The sequence below is a fragment of the Pyxicephalus adspersus genome, chromosome 8 (assembly GCF_032062135.1).
Source record: "Pyxicephalus adspersus chromosome 8, UCB_Pads_2.0, whole genome shotgun sequence".
NCBI lineage: Eukaryota > Metazoa > Chordata > Amphibia > Anura > Pyxicephalidae > Pyxicephalus > Pyxicephalus adspersus.
Genome location: NC_092865.1, coordinates 10,849,502 through 10,866,524, shown reverse-complemented (window position 1 = coordinate 10,866,524; position 17,023 = coordinate 10,849,502). Strand labels below are relative to the sequence as shown.

The 17,023-nt window shown below is 39.1% G+C and overlaps 1 protein-coding gene across 1 annotated transcript in view; it reads right to left on the bottom strand.

The window, feature by feature from the left end:
* Positions 1-2,616: 2,616 nt before the first annotated feature.
* The window catches only part of LHX8 (LIM homeobox 8), a 24,159-nt gene continuing 9,752 nt past the window's right edge, over positions 2,617-17,023 (bottom strand). Inside the window, exons 3-9 of the mRNA XM_072419486.1 lie at positions 14,562-14,729; positions 8,587-8,708; positions 7,905-8,125; positions 6,402-6,505; positions 4,725-4,820; positions 4,339-4,522; positions 2,617-3,205 (exon numbers count right to left, since the gene is read on the bottom strand). Of these exons, the coding sequence (XP_072275587.1) occupies positions 3,129-3,205; positions 4,339-4,522; positions 4,725-4,820; positions 6,402-6,505; positions 7,905-8,125; positions 8,587-8,708; positions 14,562-14,729 (972 nt within the window). The 3' untranslated portion in view covers positions 2,617-3,128. The remainder of the gene's footprint in view (positions 3,206-4,338; positions 4,523-4,724; positions 4,821-6,401; positions 6,506-7,904; positions 8,126-8,586; positions 8,709-14,561; positions 14,730-17,023) is intronic.

Below are 17,023 nucleotides of genomic sequence, written 5' to 3'. Positions count from 1 at the left end.
AACATAGGAAAAATAAATAAAATAAAAAAAGCCTGGAAAGTTATCAGCAATTATCTGCCTAAAGCAAACAGTCAAAAAGGTTATCGGTTATTCAGCCACATTTGCAAATTTGTTTTCATTCAGTAGTGCCCGACCTGCTTGCTTGGCTTAATTGAATTGCATGTATAAGGTCATTCAATCTTTATCTTGTGCACACAAAAAAAAAAAAGAGAAAAAATTAAATCAGTTGCAGCAAGAGTACAGCAAGATCTAAAAATAAAAACAAATTGTATATGAACTTTTTTTTTCTATTGCAACCAACCCATTTGCAGTGTTGCAGCCCCCATCATTGATGATGATCAGTGGAAAGAACGACTCCTGATAGGGAGAGCCGGTACTAAAGAAAGTTTTAGCCTTGGTATGCAAAATACAAACATTTTTCACAAATGTGCACTTCTAACTTTGTGATAACAGTTTGGTGAAGATTCTTTTCTCTTGTAGCCCAAAGACAGCTCCATGAAGAGGAGTTTGCAATGGAGGAACTTGAGGGACCCAACAAACCCCTGACCTCAATTCTGCTGAACACCTTTGGAATTAATTGAAATGAGGACCGCTATCCAAGACATGGGATGATGTTGGCTTTCAGCTATAAGGTATAAATGGCGTTCACCCTGTGGTCTTCAGCTCCTCATTATACATCGGCACAGTGATAACTGCAGACAGGATAGATTTGTGTGCTAATAAACCTCAGTAATCACTGACTGGCTGTCATAATGTTCACAACATAGGGAACTACATGGATTACTTCCTAAAGTTACTGTGCGACATCCAGCAAAGGATTTAACAGTTTCAAGTAACAGTAACAGATTTGTGCTGCTGGTTTTCATTTTCCTTTGCCCCAGAATGGTTCTGCACAAATTGCCAATTAATTACATTATTCAATATACATTTTTTTATATAACTGCAACAATACAGCAAAGGGTTTTCTATGGCGGTAACAGAAATGTCATTCTTACATATTTCTAATAGGATGAAAAACCTTTCAAAGAGTTCAGCCAAAAGGCACAGTATGAAACACTGCATTTTTGGAACTGTATATCAGTTTATGACACACAAACTTGGTTCAATTTGCTTCAACAGAGAAAAAAAAATCTCTTACTTAGACAGCCATGTACTCCCCAGATGGAAAAAATGCTAATACTTCTAAATATATGTAGCATTAAAATATCCAGCATTTTAAAATGGCCCACAGAGTTGGCTGAACAAGTTATAGTCCCCCATAGGCAGCTAGTTATATACCATTTACATAACCAGTGGATCACGGATGGCTTTGTGGCTAGAAGTGCTTGTCAAAGTTTCCAGCTCTTGTACATAAAAGTTATTGCTTGTTGTGTATTATCCAATACTTAATTGCACTTTTTGAATATAAATTCCTGTTTTTGGAGTAGTCTTGTTGAAGAATTTAACATTACAAATATATTTGCTTTAAAAGGGACATATTCAATAACTTTTCCTTTGAGTCTGCAAGAATAAGTCATGCCCCTTCAAAACAAACTACAAAATATTTGAATAATTCTAAAACCACATGAGCTATCATACATCTGGATTAAGCCTGATTACATATTCACCCTTTGAGTTTTACTAGCCAATTTATTTATTGTATGTTATCCAAGGATCTTTCATGGCTGCCTTTGGCATCCTCTTGTGGAAGCTATTGGTATTACATAGACTTGTTTTACAATTGAATGGGCCGAATATCATCATTCCTATGTATTTACAACATTGCGCAGGGCATTTGGACATGTAGATAGCTGCACAAATAAATCCTGCTATGGCACAGCATGAAGTTGCAATATCATTAATTTACGCGTCAAAAATCAGCAGGGTATGCCCCAAGGATTAGGTAGCCCAGACAGGAATATGCGATTTTGTTTGTTGAATTTTAATGCGTTTTAAATGTTATGTTCTTAATGCTATTTAATAAAAGGATACACATGTGGAAATTAAATATGATTGGCCTAGAAAGTCCCATTTATTGAGCTAACCCTCAAAACCCACATTGTTAAGTTTTAATCTAAAGCTTTTTCCTAGTGCTAATCAAGCAAGGATGCCTAGGTGCCGTGTCTGCAGGTTGGTCCAAGAGATGAGAATAATTCTTGGAGAAAATATTTTAGCCTAGAGCTTCATGTGAAATAAATCACTTTGCAACCCAGAGGGACCTAATTTTGCACCAACCATAAACTCATTAGCAGCAAGGAACCAGACAATGGGTTTGCTAATTATTTACTCTCTCCAATAAAAGAACATATACATTTAACTAATATTTTTAAGAGTAAAGAGATCTAACTTGTGAAACCCTGCAGGCAGCAGAAAGCATTTCTTCCCCTTCACCATTCAGAGATCACTACGGATGAGGTTTGGGGATCACCAAGTTTTTGAAGTTTTGTGGTCCCCCCATCATTGGTGGTGTAAGAAAAGTTTTAGCTAAAACATCAACACTTCATACTTCCCAAATCTTACACCAAGTTTCTCAACCCAACAACCAACCAAACCCAAAAACCAAACGGACGGGATGTAATCAAAGCTTTATTAAGTTTGCTTGAAAAGGGAAACAAATTTCCATCAGAATGTGGCCAGTTCATATACAAATAAACAAAAAATATGAAAACTGTTCAAGCAAAACAAAATACATATGCACTTTTTGTAATAATTTACAGGTACAAACTAATGAAAAATACAATTTCACAAAAAAAAAAAAAAAAAATATTGTAAACATTTTTTGCACATTTGTCAGTCCGTTTTTAACTTCTTTTTTGGCAAAGTGCTCTTCTGATGACAAATAAATTAACAAACAACTAGGTTTGGACTAATTCCAGACAGTACAAAGAAAAAAAAATAATAAAGACATGTGAGAACTTTAGTGGCGCTGTAAAGCTGAACCCAATAATACTTACATGATGAGGGGCAGCGATGTGCTCATCAAAACCGGATGTGCATTTGTGTGTATAGTGACCCTGTTACTGAACAGTAAGGTGTACTTCAGTATGGAAAGTCGATATAAAAATAACTAATGATCTTAATTATATTTTATACACAATAAATGACTCAGTTTTACCCAAAGCATTTACATTCTTGGAGGGGGAAAAGTTTTATGCGTGACTTATAGGTAGTTGCGCCATGGAGTGAGGCAGCATCGACGGGAGCCCAAGAGCTGTTGGCGAATGAGCTGGAGAGAAAGAAAAGATATGAAGATTAACATAAGCACCATGATTACTGGAAATAGCAAATATATACTTTATTACGTAGAGGTTATACAAATTACCACTCCCAGCAGGTGGCACTGTAGGAGAAACACAATTGTAAAAAGGCCAGTTCTGGTGAAACCAAAAGATGTGCAAGGACCCCCACCACCACCCCAAAAATAGTGTGACCGGTATGCACAGGAAGTGTGGGCTCTCTGGGTTTCAGTGCTGCCAGTGAAGGTACTACCGGATGCATTTTAGTGAATTTGGGGAAGCTCCATTTTTGTTCCAGCACAGAACCCCAACTTCAATCCTTCTGGATTAACTAGGGATCCAATTGTGTGCCAGGTCTGCTCGTCCAGAATTACCCAATCTCAAAATATTGTGTTAAAAACATTCATATAAATGTGGAGGCATCTCCAAGTTGCTGCCCAAGGTTTTGGCATAGGCTGTCCAACAAGCCCATATAGGTGTAATAGGTAGGTGTCCACAAATTTTTGGCTTTTACGATGGGAAAAAGATGGGTATTCCCTATAGACAGAATTTGGATACAGTGCCCCCAGATTGTCCTCCACCCCAGGCCATGCTCCAGCACCACCAGAGCCATTGATAAGGAAGTATGACCTTTGAATATATATGTACCATTCTTCATGAAGGTGCTAGGGCTTGAGCAGCCACTTGTTGGGCCCAGACACTGTCACATAAGGGTTACATTCTACAGGGAGAAAACGTAGAAAAACATTGGGGTACACCAGCCTCCAAAAGCAGTGGTCACCCACCTTTTCGGACCGGCGAAAGGTCAAACAAGTGGAAGAAACGTCCCCTTTAGTGACGTCATGATGCCAGAACTCGCCGCCAACTCTCCCATCGCAGGTCTAAGCCTACAATGGAAGGGTGGGTGGGTTGTGTCCAGAGACACAAACCGCCCTGAGCCTGCAATCCATACAAGTGACATGGTCTGCGGCACTGGTCGAGGGAGGGTATTGTTGACCTGTTTTACTAGACACAGAATCGTCTTTTCATTTGGTCAAGCAAACAAAAAAAGTCAGACTAAATATGGTTGTTGGCCAATGTACACTTTCATCACACTCCTAACATTTAGGTCCCATCAGCTTACCATCCATGTAACTGTGCAGAGCGGTCAGCATGGGCCCATCTTGAGGTACGTATGCAGAGTAGGTCATTTCCTCCATCATTGGTGGGGAAAGCCTTGAGGATTGAATGGCTGTAACTGGCGCTGTTGAGGAATGAGTAGGACTAACGTGCTTCTTGTGGCGTGCTCTACAATTCTGAAACCAGACCTGGAAGAGAGGACACGGCATAAAATTATTATGTCAAGCAAAGTAACACTTTATGGCTGATGTGATTAAAAGAAGTAACTGCAATAGGACAAATTGCCATGTTTCTAACCTTGCTTGAACTATGCAGCAGGGAAATACAATTCATCCTATGTGTTGACATTAATTTGCTGGGGTGGGGAGAAGGCCATCAACAAAACCTCACCTGTATTACGCGTCTGCTTAGACCCGTCCTTTCTGACAGTTTCTGTAGTGTCTGTGCATCTGGATTGTTGTCCTGGGCAAACTGTGCTTGCATAACCTATAAATAAATAACTATAGATAAACCATACTTGTATTGAAAATATTTAAATACAGTCAACCTGGGGAACAATGACATCTGTGGGAAACATGTCAAGGCTTTGTTGTGACCATGCAGTGATGGTTCTTTTAAAAATAAACCACACAAGTGCAGAATCTAATTGTGTTTTAAAAGATTGGCGGTCACCAAAGCAATGGACAAAACAAACATACAAAACAAGTGTTGTTGAAAGCCAATGAAAAAGATGTTCCAAGTTCAGGGATCATTGTCCTCTATGAGGAACTGGGGGAGAATAAGGAAGCTGTATGGCTAAAGCAAGATCTAGCACTGCTTGATCATTAACATACCATTTATGTCTTGGGGAACCCCTGCTATAATTACTACATCCACAGCTCACAGTTCATTAGCATGGTGGACAGTGGGAAGAATTCCTCTTACACTCATGGTCAGTAGGAAAAACATCATCCTTACAGATAGCCAAAAAGTTCCTTGGTGTCAAAGTGACCTAGAAGGCTTAAGTTGCTCAAGTAATTCCTAGCAAACTCTTAAGGCTGGTGAAGTAACTTTGCTGTAGCAGGTGTGCACAACAAACCCATAATTTTATGTCCGATTCATCTTACATTGCCTGAAACCTTGATAGTTGTTTTTATTTTGTCTCCTCAAGAGAAAGAACTGACCAAGCAAGATACAAATGAATGTATACATATAAAAGTATCTTTATGTATTTATTATACATAATATATGCAAACAGTCCAGGTACCAGAATCTGACCTGGTATCAGCCTTCTGCAGTCTCTGTATAGAGCAATATATCAGTTGGATGTGTTGATTGAACACACGTTCCCTGCAGCATTGTAGGAAAAAGTAGACGCTAAACAGTACAGCAAAGGCCAATATTATATCTTTAAATATTCATTTGGACTTACATTGGTCTGTTTAAGCAGAACTCCTTCCATGAGAATGGGCAGGGGAGGCAGGAATGGAGAGAACGGGCGGGGGAGAGAGTGTATAAAGCAGCATAGTTGCCCTGACAAGGTAAGGACCTATGCAGTGAAGTATGGCTTTGTATTAACAGCTAAAGGTATGGCAAACTTTGCAACTTCCATCTGTATTTGTATACTTATGTCATTATGTGTTCTTTAGCTTTTAATGTCAGTTAAGCTTATAAACAAGCTCACAAATCTCCAACACTCTCCCGCTAGATGGTCATGTACCTATCGGGGGATAGCTGCAGGTAGATTTTGCACATATAGTAACTTTCCTGTTTTGCATTTACATTCCTTTTAAAATAAACTTTCTGTTCCACCGATCACACTGATCTCATGAAACATTCTAAGGCCATATATTTACCGTCACCTAGATTTACATATTTAAAACTTCAGCTTTGAAAACACAATCTCAATAGGATCTCAGTAGTTGCGGTCAAATTCCACCAATGTTGCAGACTCAAATCACTTGGATGGTTATGCAGCACAATTACAGGATTTACATATTTTTACATTATGTGACAGGCTGACAGCTGGAACTTAAGACTCATTCATAGAGCCGCGGACACGTCCCATCTGGCTCGACAACAACTTACTTGGAGCTGGTCCGCCGTGAAGCTGGTACGAGCCCTTTTAGCCGGTTTTGGCTGATTAATATCTTGCTCTGTCAACAAAGCCCCTTCCACACTGACACGGTTCCCTGCAAGAAGGAGGGAGGAAAAATCTAATTAAAATTTTTTGCAGCATTGCATAATAAAAATCAGAAGGAAAAAATGCGAGGTCCTGAACACTGTAGGATCGCATTGATAAGGTTCTCCAGCTTACCATACCAAACAAAATAACTTAAGATTTGTACCACCACTAATAATTCTGATGGCATGCAAAGGACAAATATTGGCAGGCATTAGGCCCACAACTGACTGTAAAGTTTATGTAATGTGTTGGCACTATATAAATATATAATATTTATACTGGGGGGAAAGAAAAAAAAACTCAATGCAGCCCCAACATCTATGGACTGGTAAACTGCAATACAAAATATTTTGTTCTAGAGTTCGCATTTGACAAAGAAGAACTAAGAGTGCATTAGGGCAGTCCTTCACCTTTTAGAATAAAAACGTCAAAAATGTTCTTTGGCAGACAAGCATAAAAACTACTCAGTTTGTACAAAAAAAAAAAAAAAAAAAAAAAAAAAAAAAAAAAAATATGGATGTGTGCGTTAATAAATAACACATGTCCCTTGATTTACACCGGTGTTTGCTTAGGAAAAAGACTGAAGTATCTTAAGTTGTATATAGATGACGTACACCGAAGCCTCGGCTATTTTAACCATTTAAGCAAAATTATGGCTCCAAATTAAAAATCTTTGCCAGGTGCAGGCGAGTCGATTCGGTGAAGTTTGTTTGGTATGCCTATGGACCCGAGTGTTTATATACATTATAGCCATGTGTGCATATTGATTGTTTATTGCCACTTATGTGATGTTTTCCCAGGAAAAAAAAAAAAAAAAAAAATAAACACATTCTTGAAGCATCCCCTTTCAGATACAGAAAAAGAATAAAGTTAAAAACACATTACTTGTGTTTCCCACTGAATGTGGTGCCAAAAAACAGTTCCAATCTTGGGGAAGATCCCCCTAAACCAATCCCCCAAAGGAAAATTCTGGGAATACATCTCGTGTGCCCCCACCCCCTCCCCGGTTCCTCCGGCTGACTACCATATCACTGCTGGACACAAATGATTGAGATCAGCAGGAGGAATCACTTTTTGGGGACCCAGAAAATAAAAAGTTGCTCTTTTTTTCATAATTCAGGGGATGATTTCTAAGGCTCAAAGCCGTAGTACAAGCAAGAAAAATATTTACAGTGCCATGCTTTTTTGGGCATCCTTTAAGTTACAACAGTTACCTCTACCCTGCAACCTTGGAACACAGGTACAACTTTTGATCTTAAAAATATATACAAGTCGCAAAATTGGCTGTAGAGAATTGTAATCCTTTTGCACGTAAGACTGCAAGTCCAAAAGATTGCACTGAGCATAATGTAGTGTGGAAAAGTTTAACCAATACTTGCACTGTAAACTGTCCGGCATGCACTTACCATTCTCTACGGCTCGTTTCAGGTTATCCAGCATGCAGTCGTAGTGCACCCGGCATAAAACTTTCTCCTCCACCAGAGCAAACTCTTCCCCTGTGGACAGCTGCCTCTTACAGGAATAGCAGGCAAAGCATGCCAAGTGGTAGACGTTGCCCTTCGCCCGCCTCACCCAGTCCGTGGAGTGAATGTGCCTGCCACAACGCGAGCACCGTGTTCCATACCGCCTGCGTGAAGGAAAGAAAAATACAGAAATGACCGTTATATATGAGAATTAAAATAGATAACCAAGCATTTACTTCAAAATTCTACCAAGGTTACTCTGTAGTAAAAGCAGTCCAATCCAAATTCACTTTTTTTCTGCACAAATTGGACAAGAGGTCTTTTAATGAACAATTGTAAAACCATTACCATGTATCTATTACAATTTGCGTCAAAGCAGCAAAAGAATGAAAAAAAAAAAAAAAAAAAAAAATCACATCTCCTGAGGAGCTCATCAGGCATTTAGCCTATCAAACCTATCGTACGGGTAACATGGTCCCCGGCACTGCCCAGTGTGCCCCCCAAGCGGAGTTAGGAGAAGGTGCACCGGCCAGAGCCGCAGACCAGTTGGCGACCGATGTCCTGGTGTACATTTCATGATTTCATGGTATTTTCTAAGGCACAGTGAAAGTTAGCAGATTCATACCTGAAATAATCGAGCTTGCAGAAAATATCTTTGTCTTTGATATAACAGCTTGTGTGTCTTCCCAGTGAAGTCCGGCATACACTGCAGGACAGACAGCGCACGTGCCAACACAAGTCATTTACCTGGTGGGAACAGAGCAGAGGAGGGGTTATACAATCTCTGGAGCTGGGGAGTTTAGGCAATAATCAAAAGAAAATGAGCAGAAAAAAAAAAAAAAAAAAAAAAAAAATAGGGCAAGACAGACTTATTATTACTTTTTCCAAATAACTTTTTAGGATCATTCATTTGGAAGAAAATGTTGATTCACAGATGGACAAAATGCTCAGTTTAGGAGCCAGTCAGGACAGCACTACGCTTTTAAAACATAACACTATATGAACAATATAAAAATAAAAAAATACAATAAAATACTGAACGTAACTAACTTTTGCTGCAATATTTAATCTAGAGATAACTGCACGGTGCATATTTTCTGCCACTAGATGGCTCTTTCATCTGATGGGCAACAACATTCAACCACCTTTCTCTGAGCCCAGGTCAATGAAAGAAGCTGCACAGTGTAATCAGATCATTTCTCAGTTGCTCCAAACAGATAACATGAAACATTTCATTCCATCCCCACCAACTTGGCGTACAAGAAATTAAACCTAAAACAAACTTTTTCTGATCTGGCGAAGAAAGATCAGAACCTCGTGAGCACCGTCTTTCACAATTTAAAAGTGGGAATACTTTTTTCAGGGACAAATGCCGACCTCGCACATATCATTTATGAGCAAATAAACAAAATCATTCCATTGGAAAAGCAAAAACATTCTTCTTTAATTCAAATCAGTAACTGGAAAGTCGATCGTAAACATTAAGTGCAGTATAATATCAAAGGTTGTTTTCTGCTTTGGACTGATCTCCCATTTCTAGTACTGTACACAGAATTAAAGCCATCTCAAAAGGTCAGGATAAAAACCCCACAGGTGTTGAATTCTCCTCAGAAAAGTTTTGGCTGCACTCATTAAGCAGTCACAGGCGTAGTAGCTTTTGCAATGACAATATGAAACTATTTCTTTATTGGCTCATCCAACTCCCCCAGGATCGGACTAGCTCAGTTATATCTTTAGGTTTCATTTCTCCAAGGAGGACAACAGAAAACTGATACATTATAAAGTGCAAATAAAAGACACAGCACAACAAATAGCAACAATATACAAGCAGCAAGACAAGGATTATTCAATTGGGCCAGTGGCCCAACACACTGATTTTCGTAACCAACGTATTCCCAAGCAGCAATGACTTCATCAGAAGAATGTGAACGTCACTAAAGTATCTGTCTGACCTGCCAAAAATCTCAGTTTAGGAAGCCGGCCAATTGACAATGCAAGATTCTCCGCGGACTGAACAAACCTACATACATAGATTCTGTAATGACGAAAGAAGGACTGCACTTCACTTCTCTTAACTTTGGCTTGCCATTGAAATCTTTTCTGGTGAAGAGGATGTAAAGGGGACCTGTTGACCCCCAGACACTTTGTACATTTTGAAGGCGGCCACCAGCCGATGTATTTCAATGCCAGCTGTCAGGCTGAGCTAATCTGCAAATAAAATGCAAAATGCAGCATGAGCACATCTACGCTGAACGGTTTCCTGCACTTTCACATTATTGTTAGGGTTTCAATGGTGCCTTCCCCAAAGCTGTCCAAGATATCAGCAAAAGGCACAGAGAACGTATTTCCGCTGACTTCTTGTTGCAATAGCAGCATGCACGTTGCTCTTTATTGTCACATTAAAGCCAAGTAAACGATAAATACAGATTTAAAAAAATTCCAGCTTTAGGAATGCACTGCAATGCATTCTATGGAACAGAACCAAAAACACCAGTTATCCAAAGAATATACAAAGCAGCCACAGCTCTAAGTTTGTCATTTGTGAACAGGTAAAACATTAATATCACAGGATATTTATATCAGAAATCTTAGAGATGAAGCTCGTGCACAATGCTTGCTTTGCTGCCACAATGTTGAACCCCGAGACAAAATCATATTTCTAAATAATAATGGTACACTGTTGTGCACAACTTTATGACAGCAATACAAATTATTGTCTTTTATTGAACAAGGAATGTTTCTAGTTCTAAGACTTCACTGTCTGGCTTGCCAAATTAGTTAAAGAGTTATTGTCATGTTCACCAATTCCATATTGCCATCCGAGCTTCAACAACCTCCGGGCACAAAAAGTGGAAATATGTCTTTTCTATCTTTTCTTCTTCCTTCTAAAAGCTCATAAAGTCATAATGACCACACTTGAAAATGCATTCTTTAAAATGCATATTTGTACAAAAACAAAGTGAATATAAGTAGACATTATGCTTTTAAAATTAACAGAAAAATTACAGAAGTTTACAGGAGAAGCAACGTGCACAACAGGAAAAAAAAAAGTGCAACTCTAAGCAAACTTTGGTTTAAGACTTTGCACAACTCCACAGTCTGTGCATCTCTTTAAATTACACTGAAGTGGAAACACAAGACACACAAACCCCCCAGAATACCATTTTATCGGTCAGTAAAAGACATCCAAAGCCTGAAGTATTAAAAATAAACCCTGCAAGCCACAACAAGAATCACGCAGATCCTGTTCTCTCCAAGAATTACAGATATACGTTCCAGGAAACAAGCAATCTGTGCAGAAGGCTCATGAGGAGCAGAAGAAATCTATTCCACGGATCTCATCTCCACGCTGGAAAATATCAGTATAGACATCAGTCTATTAAACAGATTTATTTATGTTTATATGAAGGTCTAAAATATACTATGGGGCTCCGTTCACAAAGTTAACACACCAGGATTTGTATACTTATTTTTTGGCCGAGCCTGAGATGTGAAAATTACATTCACATTGGTGAAATTAGAGTGTTATATTTGTGTTAAAGGTTTCCACTCATAATTCCTCTATGGGGCTGCTGTAAAGCATTCATAGTAAAACCATTCTTGATATTTAGAATAGATCTGTCACTCTAGGGAAAAGATGACAGGGAAAGCAAACAAAGTCCAGGCTACTAAAGCATTGCGTTCCATATGTATCTGCAATAGCAAAATAGAAGGAAAAAAATAAATTCCGAGTTTCCTGAAGCAGATTAGTCAGGTATTGACTATGAAAAGCATTGTGGGCGTTTCACACTATTGGAGTCTACACAGATTCTGCTTTTATTCAGACAGAGCCAGTCTGGTTAATTAGCAGGAGAGGGAGAAATTATAGCTGCCCCTGCACACTCAATCACCAACTGGAAATAAACAGACAGCAGAGAAATAAATATACCAGTAACCTATAATTATGAAGACCATTTCTTTTAAAACTTCCAGAAAACATTAAAAAGGTATAAGTACTTGTGCACCCTCTTTCTTATGCATTAGGAAAGACCTTTTGGGGATTTCAGTAGAAGGGAATATACCAAATTATTATAAAAATCAAAATCCTTTCTGCATGTACATCAGATTTTTTTTTTTGGAAAAGTGAGTGCACAAAAATCACAGCACAATGAATACGTTTGCCCAAACATTTAAAATATTCATAAAATCACAAATTTTCATTAGCAGAAAACAGGATCAGTCTCGGGCAAATGGATGTAAAAACATGTTTCGAAATTTATTTAAATGGCAAATTCACATAATAGTAAACTTGCTTTTTTTCAGAAAAATTGACATTTCTGGAAAATAAAAAAATTGTGGAAATGACCAAATCTGTAACCGGTTTTCTTATCTGTGACAATTTGCACCCTCCCTGCCCTTACAACCCTTCCCTATTTATTCCAATTGATAAGGGAAGTTCCCTGCTGCACATCCAACAGAAATGTATTTGCATTTATTGCAAGGAGGGTCTGGGAAATAAAGTGGATGCCGATGGTGCTCCCCCAACCAGCCCCTTTTTTTGTTTACTATTTAGTAATATTGAAATTTGGAAATATTGGGGGAATAAAAAAAAAGTCCAAATCAACCCAGTGATGTTTCTATCCAAACAGAAGCCTGTAGTGTAAAGAATTGTTCAAGCTCCCTCCCTACATTTCAAACTTATAATTTGTCTACAGTATTTGCATCCGACACACTGGAAGACCAGGAAACTTTTATCCTGCTGCATGTTACACCCTAGCAGAGCCTCCAGCACCATCCCTGTTTATTTCTGCATACTGGAATGTACAGAGATGCCAAAAAGGAGAAACGAGCTGGAATTATTTTTGAAGTAATTCTTTGGAGTGTGGAAATGTGCTTGTGATAAATTGTAACATTTTGCAATGTGAAGGTTTAAAGCACAAATTATGAGCTAGAGATAGAATAGTGATTGCAACTATACTGTACCAGTGCTGCACAGAATTGTGATGGAATACACAGAGATGCAGGATATATACCTTAAAGATGTGTGTAAGAGTATTATACATGTTTTATTTTTTACAATGTCTCATCATTTATGTATTTAGATAGCGCTGACTTGTCGCCAACACTGCAAAAAGAAAAAAAATAAAACAGAGCAGAAATAGTTACAGAAAAGTATATTTTATAGAGCAACAAAACCAACTCCAAAACCAAAAAAAGTTAAAAAAAATAAATTTGATTTCTGCATAAAATAAATTAAATTGATTACCACTAAAGGAAGGAGTGCAAGCCAACAGATTCACTAGTAAGACCAACTGTGCAACGGCTTAATAAATTAAATTGTAAATGAAGGTGATATGCCTGTTCCTGTTTGGGGGCATTCACAAGTAATGGGATTATGTCACTTTTAAAGAATTAACCAGGAATAGGTAATACAAGACACCAAAACTTGTGCAGGGGAGGCCTGGCAGTGAAGCCTGGAAGGTAATAAATATTGTAATCAGCACACATTTACATCTGATTACCAACAAATGGAGTTCTGAAGCTGCTTACTATCAGGACGAGCTGCAGGAAAATACTATAGTATACAGATTTAGAAAATAGGCAGTCTCAGTCTCTTAATATCTTGGTAAACAAGAACAGTTTTTTTTTTTTTAACTGTCTAGAGTTCCACTTTACATCACTGGACCAGTGCATTTTGTTACTCATTTTGTTGCTCATGTTGGAGGATTTGGAACATGCTGGCCGCATCATTCATCGGTGAAAATTTTTCATTCCTTTCCCTCGCAACAAGACTCCCAACTACTCAGAATTATGACAATGATAACAGCCCCACAGCAACAGAAGGAAAGCAAATCTGTGATCACAGAGATGGGGTCTCAGAGGACGCTGATGCAAACTTCCAGCAACCAAATAGAGCTAAAATTTAGTTTTAGACACCTAAGGTCAATTCAGAGAAGAGCACTAGGGATTGCTTTACCTCTGCCCTCGCTTTCAAAAAAAATACTCTCTTTCACATTTCTCCCCCAGCTGCTCATCCATACTCCATATTCTTTCAGGGTGCCAGCGGAGAATGGAAAAAAAAACAAATCTATGCTGCTATGGATTGGGTTATTACTGCATTGCCTGATGAGTCAAGCTCAGGTTTATTTTCCTCTGATAGCCCTTTTATAGCTTGTGTGTGCCAAGTGTAGCTCTTCTCGGGACTCTATGGGGCAATGCATCTATGTATACAGGACCCCAGTCATTAAAAAGGCCAGTTAGGTTTACATCCAACCTCTGTTTTGATCAATGTACATAAAGGGTCTATCTAACCCAACTGTGCTTCATTAGGCTGGATACACCTACCACTGAAAGACACCAGGGCATTGCCCCATGGGGTCCACCTAAAGACATCATGCTTTTTTCAGGATACACCCATTAATTAGGACTCAGCAAACATTGTCCCATAAGGGACACATAAACCCGCCATGCAATACCATGATAAACTTATCACCAAGACACCTGTGGATCCACCTAACACCACCGTGATTTATTAGGATACACCAACCACCGAAAACACTTAAGCCAAACGTTTACCGCAACCCAACTGGAGAACTTGCCCCTTGCAATCTCATGACTTACCTTGAGCAGGTATTTATCTACAATCTCCATGCCACAGCTGCTACAGATACTTTTTCCTTGAGTAAGACCAGAGGATGGCATGGAGTTCGGAGAGGAGGAGGACCCTGGGGAAAGAGGAGCCGATGAACATGAATCTTCATCCAGAGCAGCACCAGGGCTTCCTTGGAGCTGGAGGTAACACAAAAACAGATATTAAAAAAAGGATTACAGACCATTTCTTCCATTCCCTGACCCCCACAAACATTCATCATCTGCACGCTGGCTACATGGCATTCCATATCCCAAACATTGCCAATATTCACACCTACGTGCAGTGCCATGTTTTTGGCTCAGTTTCTAGCACAACATTGCTGCCCCTAAATCCCTTTACTTGTCCCCTACAACTGCAACTTTGGGTTTATTTGCCAAAAACAAAGGTATTATAATTTTAGGAGGTGAAATTATTTTAAATATTACAATGGATGCAAAAAAAAGAAAAATACCAGAAAAAGGAAACTTCTTTCTAGGAATCTTATAAAGTAGAAAAAATTGGATCACAAAAAGAAGCTTCACACAGCAATAAATTGATCAAATTATTTTGTATCTTCTGCAGCAGAATAACTTTTCCTTCCTTCTGCTCCTCTAATGAGGGAGTAAAGAAAAGTCCGGAGTGAACTCAAAACTGTTCCTATGGGGAAATTACCCCAGTCCATGTGACCCGTTACTCCACACCCCATAGTATTTAAGGGGCGTCAGTGCTGAATGGAGGAGAGAGATGATAGAATGGGGAAATTAAAACAAATCTATTGCATTGCTACGTATAAGCAAAACCGTTTTATTCTCTACATCCTAAATTCATTGCTGTGCAAATCTTCCCTTTTTTTGGATTCTTTCAATGTCCAAATTCATCAGTAATCATTTTGTCGTAATGTACAATTTTTTTACACACCAACTGTGTGCAAAATCTGGACCTATCACATCTGTGCAACTTTCTGTTCTGTTGGTGCTAAAAAAAAAAAAAAAAAAAAAAAAAAACTTGGATCCGGACGACTACTAATTTATCACTGCCAAGTATTGAGAAATAAAAAACAGGAAAAAAGTAACAAGAAACCGCGTATTGCTCAAAAACCACCCAGGATATCAGCAGAACATCTGCAATATAAATATCTTCCTAGCAAAAAGGATCCATTCAGTCTGTGTGCCAGCGATTTCTAAACCTGGAAGTAGTTTACAGATCCAGCGTTTGTGTCAAACCTTAAACGAGACCCGTTGCGGTGTCCCCACATTTAGCAATCTGATGTACTGGGTCACCGAACAAGCGTTATACAGCACCGACAACAATGCAGAGGGGAATTAGTCTACAATTTTAATGTAATGTAATTAAAGTGGGGGTATAATAAAATTTTGAAGTTGGCACCAGAACAGGAATTGGGGAAATGGCCCAATGGGAATACTTCCTGTTGAGTCTATAGGACAGGAAGTGAAGGTAAATCCCTTGTGGGAAACAAAGAGGGCAAAAAACTCCAGGAAACTAATAAAAGTGACAATTTTGTGACATTTTTTAGATTTACAAAAAGCTGAATGAAGTTGTCAGGGGCTCTGGACACCTCATGGGCTTGGCACACTCCATCCACCAAGAGGTTGTGAATGTTGGCTACATACAGCCCTGATGGCATCTGTTGAACAGTGACCACTGGCAATGACTGATGAAGCAAACATTATCCTTCTGTACTCAGCCTATAGAGGAGCCCAATAATGAACTGCTGCATTCCTTTATTGGTAGATAAAGGTGGCAAAAAAAAAAAACAAATTCACCCACCAGGTCAACAGATATATTGGGGACATTCAAAGCTTGGCATGCACAGGTGGCTTCCATGACAGGTACACTTTGAAGCGGGCCACACATGCATTTAGTAAATGACTGCATAGATTTGGGTGGGCTAATGGAGAAGAGATTATGCATTTATCTTTATAGGTGCCCCAGTGTTACTTTCATGAGGGAGGGGGGGGGGGGGCTGCCTTAATACAAGGCAATACATGCAATAATGCTTAATATATACATGACTTGAGCAGCTGACCGACACCTTTGGGGTATTCAGATTGTCCTACAACAACTAAATGTTGTCCCATCATCTTTCAACAGGTGTGTGGTGACAGCTAGGTGACCCTTCAAGGCTGCAGCAGGTGAGAAATCAGCAACTACCCCCACCATGTGAACAGTATAGGCTAATGTACTATAAATCCCAGCATAACACCTGCAGCACGCCCCTCAATCAGTATATATCAGTCCAATCATCCCACGCACACCCAGCAGCCCCCTACCCAAATGTGCACCTTATAAACCTCATACATAGCCAGCACTCCTCCCCCAAAATGTGCACCCTAATAACTCCATACATAGCCAGCACCCCAAATACAAAAATTGAGCCTCTCAAATACCATCCCCCTCCCCTTTTACCACATATAGCTACCCCATATGCAAC